At 39.7% G+C, this 16,028-nt stretch overlaps 2 protein-coding genes across 2 annotated transcripts in view; one reads left to right on the forward strand and one right to left on the reverse strand.

Moving 5' to 3' along the window:
- The window catches only part of stab1 (stabilin 1), a 59,272-nt gene that overhangs the window by 23,947 nt on the left and 19,297 nt on the right, over positions 1-16,028 (reverse strand). The window contains exons 13-19 of the mRNA XM_042219028.1: positions 10,034-10,165; positions 9,795-9,866; positions 6,218-6,331; positions 5,907-5,960; positions 3,444-3,524; positions 3,196-3,325; positions 1,956-2,023 (exon numbers count right to left, since the gene is read on the reverse strand). Coding sequence (XP_042074962.1) covers positions 1,956-2,023; positions 3,196-3,325; positions 3,444-3,524; positions 5,907-5,960; positions 6,218-6,331; positions 9,795-9,866; positions 10,034-10,165 — 651 coding nt within the window. The remainder of the gene's footprint in view (positions 1-1,955; positions 2,024-3,195; positions 3,326-3,443; positions 3,525-5,906; positions 5,961-6,217; positions 6,332-9,794; positions 9,867-10,033; positions 10,166-16,028) is intronic.
- On the forward strand, positions 11,250-14,467 carry LOC102298913 (E3 ubiquitin-protein ligase TRIM35-like). Its single transcript, XM_042218953.1, has one exon. It carries the CDS (start codon positions 11,859-11,861, stop codon positions 13,287-13,289), a length of 1,431 nt encoding a protein of 476 aa, XP_042074887.1. The 5' UTR covers positions 11,250-11,858; the 3' UTR covers positions 13,290-14,467.

Genomic DNA, 16,028 nt, shown 5'->3' on the forward strand with positions numbered 1-16,028 from the left:
CATGCTGAAAGTGCGTCCTTTGATCAGATGAGATAAAATTAGGACTCTTTGGCCACAGAGATGCTGCTTATGTTTGGAGAAAGAAGGAACAGGCGTACAAAACAAAGAACACCATCCCCACAGTGAAACACAGTGGTGGGAGTGTTATGCTGGGGGGACACTTCAGAGTGTCTTGAACTGGGAATCTTGTCAAGGTGGAAGAAACCATGAAGAAAGAAGGATATGTGAAATCTCAAGCAGTCACGAGCAAAATTGGGTCTGGATCGTCGCTTACCTCCAGATGACCACAGTGAATGTTATTGACAAGCATTAACCCTTTAAGACCTACCATAGAACCAAGGCCGCTAGAGCTTACTTTATATTTTTACATGCTGTAGTGCCATTTTAGGGAGCATTTCAAGTTGCTATACATCAATACAACTGTTATAGCCCAAATTTTAATAATATGTATGCATTAAGTCCATAGTAACAACATAAATTGAAAAAAATGCAATAAACTACAAAAAATTGAAAATCGTTTTTGGTTTTTTATACATATATTTCTACTTGGAGAAATTTAAGAGGTTTATCCCTCAAAACTTTAAATACAAAAAAGTTGCAAAAAATAGTTTACAACAATAGGATTTATTTTGAGTATCTTCATAGTTTTATTTTTGAGATACAGCAATTTTTATATACTGCAGAAAAAACAAAAAACAATCTTATGATGCAAATTTGCAAAGAAAACAGCATGTGCAAAATAAACTATTTTAGGCAGTGCAATTTGAGTTCTAAGCATCACAGAAACTATTCAGAAAAGCATAAAGTCAAACATGACTTATAAAAACACCAGCTTCTAAGGGCTACAAGTAAAAAACTATATTTTCCGCGAAAATGACGTCACTTTCGGTTTCGGGCAGGTAATGGCGGACATGCCATCGTTCGCGCTGACATCGATTTCAATGTGGGAAGTGTTATGAACAGCTGATCAGATCGGCAAAGTATATTTCTGGAATATTATGTTTTTGTTCCTGCAAGCGCTTTTTATGCAGCTTTTGCAAAGCTATGTGTGGACAAGCTGATGGCATAAGATGTAAGTATAACTCCGGTTTCATATGCAAAAATAAAAATTATTGCGCTAGCTTACGTGGTTCCGGTTCTACAGGGATTTAAACATAGTTACGCAAAACGATAGGCTTTAAAGGGTTAAAGCCTTGACTTGAATCCACTGAAATCTGTGGGGGGTAACTGAAGCTCTATGCCGGAAGACCATCAAATCAAGAGGAGCTTGAGCGATTCACCAAAGAAGAATGAAACCAGCAACTGCAGACTGTTACTGAGCAAAAACGGATACAAAACTGACTACTAGCATTGGAGGGGGGTAATAACTTTCAACCTGGTAGTTTTTGTGAAATAATTGTTTCCTTGTGTGAAGTAAAATAATGTAAGCATCTACAGGCTACATGCCAAATATCCTTGGGCAAGATATTAACCCCATGTTTGCCTACTGGTGGTGGTCAGAGGGCCCGCTGGCGCCGGCAGCCTCGCCTCTGTCAGTGCACCCCAGGGCAGCTGTGGCTACAAAGTAGCTTGCCATTGCCTGTGTGGGAATGGGTGAATGACTGAATGTAGTGTAAAGCGCCACTGTTTTTGACACCTCAAGCCAGATATGATGAACAAGAGGTGTCAATATGACACTTTTCACTGTAGATGATTAAATAACCAATGACTACAGGACGTGAGACACACCACAAAAAGACTGAGAACCACCACCTTAGACTTTATACAACCAGACTTCATTCTTTTAACAAGAGGAGTCACCCCTGCATGAGTCACCCTCTGCAGGAGACTAGGAAGAATGCAGGTTTAAGGCAGATAGATATCCGCTTTACTTTTCAGACCCCTGAAAGCTAGGGTTATCTTTGATGTAGAGTAATAACAATATATAAAATAGAAGAGAACAGAATGCATTTTACCAGCTCGGTGCTGCCTTCTGGACACTGGGTCGCAGAGAGGTAACTGCAGTGAACACAAGGACCCTGAAAACACACAAAAATTCAACTTTAATATTTGAGGGAGGTGGTAATACGTGTCATGATTGGATTTTTTTGTTGTTGCCTGTTGTTTTTTTAAATCCATTGATTCAAACACATAAACATGCACTAAAAGAGTTAATCCTGCTCTACTGAAAACGGCAAACCTGCTGAAAGAAAGGCTATGATTAGAGCTGGGAAATTAATAGGAAATGAATAAAAGCCCACATTTAGAACCTGTAATCAACATAATAAAAAACTCTCCTGAGAGGTGTGCAAACCTGGTGATTAACTACAATAAACGTCTTACTGCAAAGGTTTCTCCACCAAGCACTAAGTCATGTTTTGTTTGGGGATCAAATACTTACTCCAGTAAGTGACACAAAAATCTATTTATAGGTTTTATTTTATGTATTTTGTATGTCTTTTGGCTGATATACTGTCTCTCTCCAGACTGAGACTGTTCATTTCTTTGAACTTGATCAAACTTACAAATTCAGCAGAGGATCGAATAACTTTTTCCCTCATTGTATATGTGTGTGCCTTCCTTTATTCAAGTGTGTAATCATGATTATTCTTTAACCAAAATTAAGGTCAAATGTTAATTGTGATTTTGGTTTGAGGTCATATCGCCCAGCTCTATGATATTTCCATTTCTACAGGAGATGACCTGCCATTAAAAATTTAATGTAAAGTATTATAAACAGACAAAAATGTCATTGAGAGAATCTTTTCAATTATGGCTTCATCTCCAAAAAACAGGCAAAAATGCTCTTCAAAGTCAGGACCATTGTTGTTTCTCCTTCATCGCAGTTTAAAAAACAATGACATGCAGCAGTAGTGACCCCAACTATTTCAGTTCTGATATTCATTTACATCTGCAAACTGTCAACCAGACTCAAGGCAAAAGGTTAGGAGTTACACTGTGTGAAAGAAAGAACCAATATAGAAAAACTGATGGATAGTGAAAGCGTTGCTGTAACACATGTGCTAACATCTTTAGAATCTACTGACACCCTTTTTAATTACCCCTCGCCCCCAGAACTAAACTGATTCAGACTCTGTGTGTGTGTGTGTGTGTGTGTGTGTGTGTGTGTGTGTGTGTGTGTGTGTGTGTGTGTGTCTGTGTGTGTGTGTGCGTGTGTGTGTGTGCGTGTGTGCTTGCTAGTATGTGTCATGTCACAGCGGTGAGGCATGATGGGAAGGATGGAGGGCGGGTACAGCAGCCCATCAATCATATGTATGATTCCATTGGATGCCACGATGTTGGTGCTCATCAAACGGATGCTCTTCTCACCCAATACGATCCCGCCCTGCAGGACAGAGAAGTAGAGGACAGGTAGTGTTTAAGTCATCTGCTAATGTGTGTCCTACATATGGTAGGAATTAAACTGTGACATGCATTTTTAAGTACCAATGAACTATACTTACGTCCTCAGATGCAGCGATTTTGACCATCTGATTTGCCATCGTCTGAATCCGAGAGAGTGTGCTCAGATCATCAACTGTCAGCTAGAGACAGAAAAAAATCATGACCGTGATTTTTCAACCGTGAACAAAGAATATCTAATGACGTTTATATTTTTAGTGCCCTGATCAGTAGTGTGGCTAAACTTGCGGTGCTTGAGGAATGGGTCAATAAATGTGAGGAGTTTACACTTTTAGAAGCAGAAATGTGATTAAAAAGATATCTGAATAACTCATCTGATAAAATTAAAAGGTTACATGTCTGACTTTTCTTTATTTCCTTTCTATTTCCTTTCATTCTTATTCTGTTGCAGTGGTTGACGCTCATATTGAACATCCACCCATCCATTTTCTACCACTTATTCAGAGTTCCCTCACCCAAGCCACTTCTTCCACCTGTTACCCGAATCCAAACTGGAAGCTGGTCCCACAGAAGAGGGGCCTGAAAGCTGCCTCCTATTCTATTTTTAAATACCCTGGGAATCACAAGCCCAGCAGCGAGAGCGAAGTGCTCTAATAGGGTGATATGGTACTACAAGGTTATTAAGATAAGATGGGGCCTGATTATTAAGACCTTGTATGTGAGGAGCAGGATTTTGAATTATTCTGGATTTAACAGGAAGCCAATGAAGAGAAGCCAATATAGGAGAAATTGCTCTCTCTTGTCTAATCCCCGTCAGTACTCTTGCTGCAGCATTTTGAATCAACTGAAGGCTTTTCAGGGAGTTTTTAGGACATCCCAATAATAACAAATGACAGTAGTCCAGCCTAGAAGCAATAAAGGCATAAGCTAGCTTTTCAGCATCACTCTGAGACAGGATGTTTCTAATTTTGGAGATATTGCACAAAAGGGAGAAAGTAGTCCTACATATTTGTTTGCATTCAGGAAAATATCTTGGTCAAAAACAACTCCAAGATACCTCACAGATAATGATAATGCCATCCAGAGTAAGCATCTGGCTAGATACCGGATTTCTACAATTTTTTGGACTGTTGTTACGTTCCCCTAAAAGGGTCCAGGCGATGGGGGGTAACAAAAAGTGTCCGGGTCAGGAAAAGGAGACAGAGGCAAAATGGTTAAATCAAAGAGTTTTATTAAAGTTTCTATTAAAACTAACTAAAAGAGACGGACAAGCCGCTATCACCATTTAAAGAAACAAACAAAACTCAAACGTTAGTCAATAAAGTACAAAGTAAGTCAAAAAGAGTGCAGCTCACCAGCTGCAAACACCGCAAAACACTCAGCTCACTAGCTGTAACCACACTAATGGCACTCTCGCCCAGAGCTCACCTTTCCCTGGGCTTAAATCTCCTTAATTACTGACGAGAGTCAGCTGCACAAAAGGAAAAGGTGGCACCTCAGGCAGAAGAGGTAGTGGGACACGCCCACACAGGCGCCTTCAGGAGGAGGCCCTGCTAGGGCCGTAACACTGTATACAATAACCTCACTTTTATCTGATTTAGAAGCAGAAATTTTTAGGTCATCAAGGTCTTTATGTCTTTGAGAAATTTAAAGTTTAACTAATTGGTGCGTGTTATCTGGCTTCAGTGATAGATCTAGAGTGTGTAGAAAGTGGTAGGTGGGTTTTGGAAGAACCCATTTGAGTCTAATAATAGATTAAATGCCATGTTGAGGCTGTCATTTTTAGTATCTACATGGATGATAAAATCACCCCCAATAATTATTTTATCTGAGCTGAGAACTGAGTCAGATAAACACTCTAAGAAATCAGACAGAAACTCTAATAAGGCCCAGGATGATAGATGATATCAAATAAAACAGGTTTTTGAGTTTTCCAGTTAGGTTGTACAATTAATTAAAACTCTAAGTCTTTGGTTGATTAACAAGCTGGTGTGAAAAATTGCTGCCTGTTTTCTCAGCTGCTCGGACAATCTGCTGGGGGAGAGCTAAGAGGGCCTATGCTTCCATATATTTAAGGAAATGAGTCTTTGTTACAAACAGACTGTATGAACGGAGGGACGTAGTCACTAACGATGTGTGCAACTAATTTAACAGACATTTAAATGTTACTGCTCCAGAAATACTGGTCAATTACACCACACTGGCTTGACTGACACATTGTCAATCAGTGAGATTATCCTGGATAATCCTCCTTTCTGACTCTAATAATAAAAATAATTTGCAAAATTAGCTTCATGTTTTTACTGATGTGACCTGAAAGTGTCACTGCCTGGTGGCCAATAAAAAAATGCATGTTTCTTGGTGGCACCAAGGCCCAGAACAAGATAAATAAGGACTATTTTGAACCGTGAGCAATGCAAAGCTAAGAATAAAAGTGTGGAGCTAAGTCTTTTTTCATCTGTGTTCGCCAATGGATAAAAGGCAAAAAGAAAGGAAAAAGCAACAAGTGAAAGTGAAATAAATGACTCTGACAGAAGGATTGGGGAGTTAGGGTAAGAGCTCACCGCAGCCTGGGAAAACACGTGGTGTCTGAGGAGTTCCTGAAGTTTATATTTGGCCTGGAAAAAAAAATATATTAAAAGCACAATCTCTAATATGGAAGGAACCAAATGTGCTTTAGAAAATAACAAAACTGAACATATCTGGGTTACTTCAAGATGAATGTTATCAGTAAGAATTAAGTTTGGGACAGAGTCACAAAGTCTTTGGTCTTCTTATTTGATTTGTTGATAATTAAAAAAACTCAGCATGTGTTATCTGCACTAATCACAAAGAGATGAAAAGTGTCATAAGAAGTGACTCCCTGAGGTCTTACATCATTCAGCATGTACAGGATGCTGCCATCTCGGGCTCGGTCCACAGCCTGGTTGGTGGGGACGAACACAGTGAGGGGTCCTGGCCCCCGCAACGGTGGCGGCGCCCCACAGTTCTGCAGAAAAACACACATCTGATTAACAAATGAGGATTTAGCACAGATTTCCTTTAAGCCTCAGTGCCAGACAGAATACAGAATTAAACACTTGCAAAGCCATGCCTCCCTGAGTTCAAGTCAGAGAAGTTTCATTTAAATTTTTATATAAATGTTTTGGGGGGAAAACCCTTGATTTCACACAAACAAAACAAGTTGTTTTTACAGGCATTTACCATCATTTTATGGAAATACAAAAATAGATGCTTGGAGATTCAAACTAAGAGGTGGGCTGATTTGAAACAAAAACCTTATTACAGTGGTTCAATATGCTTATGTTATAGAACATGTATGTGCATCATACAGCCCAAAAGTCTGAAGCTGAAAATGTCTAACTAAATGATCTGCATTCTCATCAGTTTATAGTCTGTGTAGAATACATTACATAATATAAATTCTAGTGCACTGCTCAATAGCCAGTGTTAGATATGCTACACATGAAAAAATTGATGTATTATTTTAAAATTGCGTTTCTTAAAGTGGGGAAGCTGTGTAAACGTAACAAATTTGAAAATAATTTAATCCACACATTTAAGGAGCGCACGGACAACATGTCAAATGATGAAATGATCTTTTTTTTTTTAACTTAAATGCGCCTTTAAATTAAGGAATCGCCAAAGTGCAATAAAAAAAAAAAAAACCGGGGGACTTCACAGAATCCTTTTTAGCGAGGTCATGCATACTTCAGCAGGAATGCCAGACCAGATTCTGCAGGTAGTTACAGCATGGCTCTGTAATAAAAGACCTATCACTCACTTACACAATGATATCTGACACCTCATGAAATTAAAAATATCTTCCACAAAATGAGGAAAGCTTGAGGGAAGTTGACATTTACATCAAATGTGATGCTATGAGTTAAGCCAGAGCTGCTGGAGTAGAAGTTAAAAAAGAATGAAGCTGGTGGTATTAGGCTGCACTGTAAATTGGGTTTAAATGAAATTAAACCTCTTAAAAACAGTGTCATAAGGACTTCCACTACTAATCTTTCTGTGACCTTGGTGTTTTTTTAAAGAATGAGGAAAAGAAGTGTCATAACTGTGGTGTGGAGGACCTAATGTAAACAAAAAGAACAACCCGAAATGAACAAAAAAAAACATAAAGAGATAATCCAAAACAAAAGCAAAAGGACCCTCTCCAAGTAAATGAAACACAGGACTATATAAACAGAAAACTGACTACTAATGAGAAATACAGTTTACAACAGGTGGAAGCAATCAAAGTCAAGGTCAAGGTCAGCTTTATTTATAAAGCACATCTCCAAACAGTCCATGCTGCACAAAGTGCTTAACAATGTAAAATGCCACTAAAATAAATAAAATGCAAAAACAATGATGCAGTAAAATATAGAAAAAACAAATAAGCAGATGAAATACATCATAAAAACAACTCAAACATCAATAACAACTAAGGGTGTTAAAACCAAAATGTTTAGGTCAAAGTGTGTTTAATGCCAGACCATAAAATTGTGTCTTCAGTAACGATTTAAAATGTTCAAGTGTTTGTGCAGATCTTGATGCAGACTCATTCATCCAGGTAAGTAAATCTCTAAAAGTTGATTCTGTTCATCTGGACGTAGCATTTTGTGGGAGAAACGTTTCGTCACTCATCCGAGTGACTTCTTCAGTCTCAGCTGACTGCAGGTTTCTCCAATCTTATAAACAGTACATTTGCATAATGACCTCCCAGCCCACTGAAGGAACAATGGGCTGGGAGGTCAGTTTCTTCATCATAATTATGCAAATTCTAATGACCATTGATCAACAACCACTGATCAAAGCCCACTGATCAATGGCCATGAGTACCATTCACAGAGAGTTGTGGAATGGCTGCAATCACAGCATTTTAAGATGGCGAAAGATGTACCCTTAGGCCCCCTCCTCGATTCAGAGATGGTCTTTCTACAGTCAGCTGAGACTGAAGAAGTCACTTGGAAGAGTGACAAAATGTTTCTCCCACTGAAAACGCTACATCCAGGTGAACAGAATCAACTTTTGGAGATGTTTGTGCATATCTAATATTAAGAGGAAGACTATTCCAAAGCCTGTGACCTGCCACAGGTCTGAAGGCTCAGTGTGATTATTAATGAAGTTACCAAAAATGACAATGTATGTTTTGTTTTCGTTTAATTAAAATTTTTTAAAGACATCCACTATTTAGAGTCATCAAGACAGCGTAATAATAGCTGAAGTCAGTCTGACCCTGCTTTTAAAGGCAGATAGATCTGCAAGTCATCAGCAAAACAGTGAAATGAAAGATTGTAGCGTGAGAAAATAGACCCCAGTGGCAACATATACAGTGCAAACAAGGCAGGACCCAAAAGAGAGCCTTGAGGTACACTATAATTAAGAGGGGCTATTTATGTTGTCATAAAAAGTCCTTCCAGAAAGATAAACCAAAACCACTGGAGGGCAGACTCTTTTAGGCCAGCATATGATTTCAGCCTTGATAGCAGGATATCATGGTATCAGCCGTGTCAAAGGCTGCTGTCCAACAACAAGAGGGCAGCAGGGCTGCCAGAGTCCAGAGTTAAACAAATGTCATTAAAAACCCTTAAAAGGGAATTAAGGGCAGAGAGGAAGGAAAAGAAAAAAATTCACACAGTGAAAAAAGAAACAAAAGCACTCTGAGAGTGCAGCTCACTAGTATTTACTTTAGGGTAGTATGGCAGATGCTTACTTTAAATACATAAACATTATGCAGGTATTAATATGTAAATAACTACTATATTACTAGACAGCTCTCTCTCTCTCTCTCTCTCTCTATTGGCAATATTTTCTTTAGAGATAAAACACACTGTTATATCATTGAAACAATGGCAGCTATGAAATGTAAAAGTGAGGTTAGAGGTCAAATGTGACATGATATCAAACTATAATGTCATAGTTAGAAAAATGTATATAACAGTATCATTAATGATGCCAATACAAACAAAGGCAGTAGTTATTTTAAGCATGATTTTAAAGATAAAAGACAATTTATGAAAGCTTGAGGCTGCAAAAGCAAAAATGTGTCGCTGGAAAGTTTTGGAAGTGATTCATGAAGAATGCCTTAAACACTGAAGCAGCCGATTCATTTCAGTGACGAAAGCTACCAAAAAAACCTACCAAAGGCAGCTCAAAGAAACACATCAAAAACTTGCAGACCATGTGTATACATGCTCACTCTGTTAATATTTCCACCCGGAAATCCAAAGAAATTAGAACTTATCCCCACAACAGGCATAAAATAAAACAATTTGGCATTAAATGTGGCACAATTGTGAATAAACTCCCAGCAAATCCAGTTTGTATGATACATTTAAGTGGTTTAAAATGTTTAAATTGTAAGTGTTATTTGCTTTATTGTAGTAAAACAATTTCAGCATGCGGTCAAATAAAGGAAGGAGACAAACGTGAGGGTGCATAGTCACACAAATACTTACATCAACCAAAGACAGGAAGCGGTTGTACTTGTCGTCCTTAGTCAGAATCTCTCCAACTGTCAAATCAGCAAACTTAACACAAGAAGAAGAAGACATTAAGTTTCATATTGTGCTGTACTGTAAAGGAAAAAAATAACTGCAGTGTTTTAATGTTTTTCACTCAGCTGTTGTTTAAGCTTTTTTCTGTTTCTTTTTTTGGTGTTTTCAGGGAGTTTTCCATCATTTGTGTATTTACTTACCTGTTCATCACGAGGGGAGGAGTCGGTGGGTGTGATGGGCTGGTCTATGATGTGAATGATCCCATTGGATGCTGGCAGGTCTTGCTGGATGACAGAGTACAGTTTTCTGGGGTTGTCCAGCAAGATGAACCTCTAAAACAAGAGTACGACATCCAAAAAAAAAAAAGACTTTCTTTAAAGAACCTGTGCATGTTATGAAACAAGAATCAAGGTTCAAGCAGGTTTACATGGACTACACATTTATCCCTCAACAAACATACAACATCCCATATTTTTAAAAAGTTAACACTTTTTTCACAGCTTCATCTGTCATTGTAGCACAAAGGATGCTAAATGTAGCCAGCATAAAGCATTAAAAATACATTCTGGTAAACTGTTTCCACCAGTCACATCCTGTACACATTACAGGAAGCCTTTAAGATTGGTGCAACAATGACACAATTACTAGTATTGTTGGGGGGGGGGGACATGACAACAGTGGTGGACAGCATGACCGTTTTTGCAGCTAAAAATACATGTGTGCTCACTGTGAAACAAAGCTGGGAGAATGTGTGCAAAAAAGAAACCTATTGTAAGAATTAGCCCAATTATCTGGTGTGTCTTTTGTGTGTAAAGCTTCATACTGCAACGGCAGTGAAAATGAGGCTGTACAGCCTGAACACAGGTGGAGTGAAAGAAACACTGTTCTAGACTTGACAGCTGCAACTCTTTACTGCTGTAATCAGAAAGAAACCCTCTGCAGGTTAAAAGCCAATGAGATCCCATTATCAGATCACTGGCTCAACAGACTTAAACACTGAGAAAATTAGTCTGTTCACCTGCGTCTATCCACTTCTATCTGGAGTTACAAAGATGCTTAATAAAGAAAAATTGACAAGATAAACTGGTAGCTTAGTTTGTCAATCTTTAAATTGACAAATTTATTGTGTATGTTGCTTCAGACTGATAGCGGCCCACTCATAAACAAGAGTCCAGTAAAGCTTTGACCTGTGGATCTAGGGGGCCTGTGATGGGGGAAAAAACAGGCGTGAGTACTGTTAAAGCACTTTGTAAATTGGAGGAAATCGATTCTCAAGGTTTAGTGTTTTTTCCCAGAGTTACAGATGTAAAAATGAGCGACTCTAACCTTGCATCATTATAAATTAAATGAATGAAGGAATGAGACCTTTACTTGACTCTTAGGATACTTTGTGCACCTTTAAGAGCATTGCAACCTTTGGCACACTTTCCAAGGACAGACAGCCCAGACGTGCAGATAAAGCAGGAGCCCTGAGCTCTTCTGTATCTGACTGCCAGAGATAAGTGCTCGTGTTATATGCTGCAGAACTGGTGATCTGTGACAGAACTGTCTCTGAATCTATATTGTGACTCCTGACTAGTTATCATTTTATTCACCATGTTAACGATCTGTTCTGATACCATACATGAAATACTGTTGAGCAAACATACAACTAGTGTTATAGACACGCATGACATGTCTTGAGAAAGCTCCGCCCACTGTGTGAGGCCATGCAGTCAAGCAGGAAATGCAGCTTATTGTTTTTGTCTTCCTGAAAGGAGAAACAGAGACAGACGGTAAGGATTCTAATCACACAGTAAAATATCACTTCCAACTAATGAAGACAGCTCCGTGAGGGAACACTGTGAACACTGGGATAACTGGAAAATAGGAATACTTGCAATTCCTGTCAACTGCTGCAGTTTGCTCTGCTTTATGATCTGAAAGAGCTGCGACAGAAAGTGAAAGCAACTGTCAGAGAATCTTCCGGACTGACTGACTTCACTTTTATTTTTTGCTGTGTTTTCAGCTTCATTCACAGGCAAAATGTCGCTCAGATCAGAAGAGGATTTCTTATGTCCTGTCTGCCATGAAGTCTTCACAGACCCTGTTGTTCTGTCATGCAGCCACAGCTTCTGCAAAGACTGCCTCCAAAAATGGTGGAGGGGGAAGAAAACATACGATTGTCCGTGTTGCAAGAGAAGATCCTCAAAGAGTGATCCCCCTCGTAATTTGGCATTAAAGAACCTGTGCGAGGCCTTTTTAGCGGAGAGAGGCGACAGAGGCGACAGAGGCGACAGAGGCCGAAGAGTTTCAGAAGGGTCCGAGTCACTCTGCAGTCTGCACTCTGAGAAACTCAAAATCTTCTGTCTGGACCACCAGCAGCCAATATGTGTGATCTGTCGAGACTCAAAAATGCATAGCAACCACAGATTCAGACCCATCGATGAGGCTGCACAGGATCTCAAAGAGGAGCTCCAGAAATCCCTGAAGCCCTTAAAGGAGAAACTGCAGGTCTTTGAAGATGTTAAAGGAAGCTATGATCAAATAGTGAAACACATCAAAGTCCAAGCCCAAAGCACAGAGAGGGAGATTAAGGAGCAGTTTAAGAATCTTCACCAGTTTTTGCACGATGAAGAGAAGGTGAGGATTGCTAACCTGAAGGAGGATGAGGTGCAGAAGACTAAGATAATGAAGGAGGAGGTTGAGAGTCTGAGCAGAGAAATAGCAGCTCTTTCTAGCACAATCAGAGCCACAGAGAGGGAGCTCAAAGCTGAAGACATCTCATTCCTGCAAAACTACAAGGCTGCAGTTAAAAAAGCCCAGCAGCACCCCCTGCTGCAAGATCCAGAGCTGGCTTCAGGAGTGCTCATAGATGTGGCCAAACACCTGGGCAACCTGACCTTCAATGTCTGGAACAAAATGAAAGAGAAGGTCTTCTACAGTCCTGTGATTCTTGATCCAAACACTGCCGACCCAGAACTTGTTGTATTCGATAATCTGAGCAGCGTGAAATCAGGAGAGCGGAAACCACTTCCCCAAAACCCGGAGAGAACCAAGTTCTCCTGCTCTGTTCTCGGCTCTAAAGGCTTCAACTCAGGGACACATGAGTGGGATGTTGATGTTGGAAACAACAAGGACTGGGAACTGGGCGTGTTGAGCGAGTACTCCCAGGTCAGTGGGCGTCTTCAGTCAGGACTGTGGAGAATTTTGTTCTCTAATGGTAAATTCTCAGCATTTTCATCACCAGACACTGAGAAGGATCTACCAGTGAAGAAGGAAGTGCGGAGGATCAGAGTCCATCTGGACTTTGACAGAGGAAAGTTGTCGTTCTCTGATCTCGACACTAATGCCCACATGCACACCTTCACACACAGCTTCTCTGACACCCTGTTTCCTTACATTTACACTGAGAATCCTCAACCAGTGAAGATTTTACCAGTGAAGGTCACTGTGACAGTGGAAAAGAACACTTAGAGTGATGCATATCATCATAAAGTTGGGAAATATGACAAAACTGTGAGACAAAATTTGTTAATTGTTTAGGAACGTAGAGCAACTTTAATATTAACGGCGCAAATATTAGACAAGTGTACAAGCTGGTGAATATAAAAGACTGCTGCAATGGTGGTACTCTCATATATTTATTGGTTTTATTTGTACCTCAATATACATAAAATCAAAAGCTACTCGATAGTCTACAATGGAACATTTAGGTCAGGATTTATGGTTGTTTTGTAGAAATATGGTCTCATTTCTATTTCGCCTAAGTTGCCCTGTTATAGTTCGTTGTTCATTAGATTCCCCTTTTGTCTTCAACCCTGTGTCTCATGTTTACGTCTTTCAGTGTTTCCTGTTTTATTTTGAAGAGTCAGCTGTCTCCATGTTCAATGTGTTTTGTTTTACTTCCCCTGTGGTGTCATTATGTTCCTTTTTGTCAGCTGTTTCCCCACTTCCCTCATTAGCCTCCTCTGTGCCTTCATTCAGTCTTTGTCGGGTTGTCTGTGTTACTTTCACGATGTCATGTCACGCCAAGGTATTTCGTGATTCAGCTCAGGTCATGCTCACGTTCCATGTTCCTGTTTTTTCCTCGCTTTTTGCATGCTCCTGCCCTGAATCGTGTTCATGTCTTTCGTTGCAGTTGTCGTAGTTTAGTTTCTTCCAGTTTAGGTTTTAGTTTAGTTTAGTTTTCATTCCTGTTCACTTTACCGCAGGCTTGGCCAACTCCAGGCCTCGAGGGCCGGTGTCCCTCAGGTTTTAGATGTCATCCTGGGTCTGCACACCTGAATCAAATGATTAGTTCATAACCAGGCCTCTGGAGAACATGTTGAGGAGGTCATTTAGCCATTTAAATCAGCTGTCTTGGATCAAGGACACATCTAAAACCTGTAGGACACCAGCCCTTAAGGCCTGGGTTTGGACACCGCTGCTTTTCTGTGTTTTTTGTACTCATGTACATGTTACTCATGCTCGCTTTTTTATTATTCGAGTTACCTTTTTACGCTCCGTTTTTTGATCTGCATTTGGGTCCAGTATTCACTCTACACCAGGGGTAGGCAAATCCAGGCCTCGAGTGCCGGTGTCCTGGAGGTTTTAGATGCGTCCATGATCCATCACAGCTGATTTAAAGGGCTAAATGACTCCTCAGCATGTCTTGAAGTTCTGCAGAAGCCTGGTAATGAACTAATCATTTGATTCAGGTGTGTTAACCCAGGGTGGGATCTAAAACCTGCAGGACACCGGCACTCGAGGCCTGGAGTTGCCTACCCCTGCTCTACACACTGTCACCTCCCGCTGCCTGTGACAGAAACGTGTGGGGTATTTTTCTGGCTACTTCATGAACAAGAATGTCTAAGATGCTTGAGTATATGAAACACAGTCTTCAAAATAATGTTTCACAATGCTCGTGACGTCACTTTGGCCTTGGGAAAGAAACTTAAAATGTGAAGGGAAAACCCTGAGTTACAGGGTTACACAATGCTTTTATTTTTAAATTCACAATGTTTTTAAATGTTTGTGTTTAAATCCACAACCTTGCTGTCACTTCACAGCAAGGTTTCTGGGTTTGAACCAGCTGGTTGGTTGAGAACTTTCTATGTGGAGTTGTCGTGTTCTCATTTCCCTGTGTGGGTTTTCTGTTTGTGCCCAGCCAGCCCAAAGACATGCTCATCAGATTAACCTTTTAAATTTGTCTGAGGTGTGTGGGAGTGTGTGTTTGTCTGCTTCATGAGTACTAGAACACAGAAGACAGAACTTCTGGTTCTGTAGTGCTCTCTGGACAGCAAATATTTATTTCTGCCTCATAAATGTTCATCAAATTTATGGAACCATTAATGTTGTCTTCACAACAGTCTCATGGAAACGGGTCATGGTAACCAGTCTGCTGTTCTTGTAACCACATAATCTGTTTATATAGTTATTTAACACCATTACTCAGACGTTGAATAATTAAGAGACACAAAATGAGAGAATTATTGGAAAAAAAGAACGTGTCACATAATTCTGAAGATAATATCCTTATACATCTCACCTAACATAATTTCTGTCAAATAATTTCTGCTGTGATTTAATGATGTGTTACTTAACAGACTGTTTTGTTTGGTTTAACAAGACGTTTAATAATGAAAAAAATCTAATAAACTGTGTGGGTTGTGATTTGAAGATATATGAATTGTATATAACTGAGTGTAATGGACGCACTCAGTTGGTAAATAAAACTAATTTCATTCAATAACCAGTCTCCATCACCAGCGAGTTATGCCAGCATGTTACGATAGAGAATTGTTGAGGCGGCGGGTGACAGAAGACGATGATGATAACACTGTTAGAAGTGCTGATTTCAAACACAATGGTGTGTGATGGTTTTGTAGATACTATCACACTATCTTGAGTCTGTGTGATGAAAACCGCTGATAGAGGTAGTGAAGAGTTGCATCACTTAAATGTTTGTGTTATATTAACCACATGGATGCAAATAAAGGGGAAATGATTTTCTGTAGCATGCACTTTGCTTTGTTCCAGTTCTTTGTCATATTGCTTTTTCTAATTGTGGCAAGAATAAAAATCATGCTGAAAGAACTTTTTTGTTTCTGGTGTATCCTTGTAACCAACTTTAACTTACTAATGTAGACTGGAAATTGGCAGTCTGGTGGTTCTGCTGTGTCCCAGAGAAGAGAGCCGGGGGCTCTTATGTGTGAAATCTGCATTAAACTTCAG

This window comes from Haplochromis burtoni, unplaced genomic scaffold, assembly GCF_018398535.1.
Source record: "Haplochromis burtoni strain Fernald_Lab_line unplaced genomic scaffold, NCSU_Asbu1 Contig_26, whole genome shotgun sequence".
NCBI classification, from domain to species: Eukaryota; Metazoa; Chordata; class Actinopteri; order Cichliformes; family Cichlidae; genus Haplochromis; species Haplochromis burtoni.

Bases quoted from the DNA above. Each gene is read 5' to 3' on its own strand.
- LOC102298913 (XM_042218953.1), top strand. From the start codon at position 11,859: ATGTCGCTCAGATCAGAAGAGGATTTCTTATGTCCTGTCTGCCATGAA.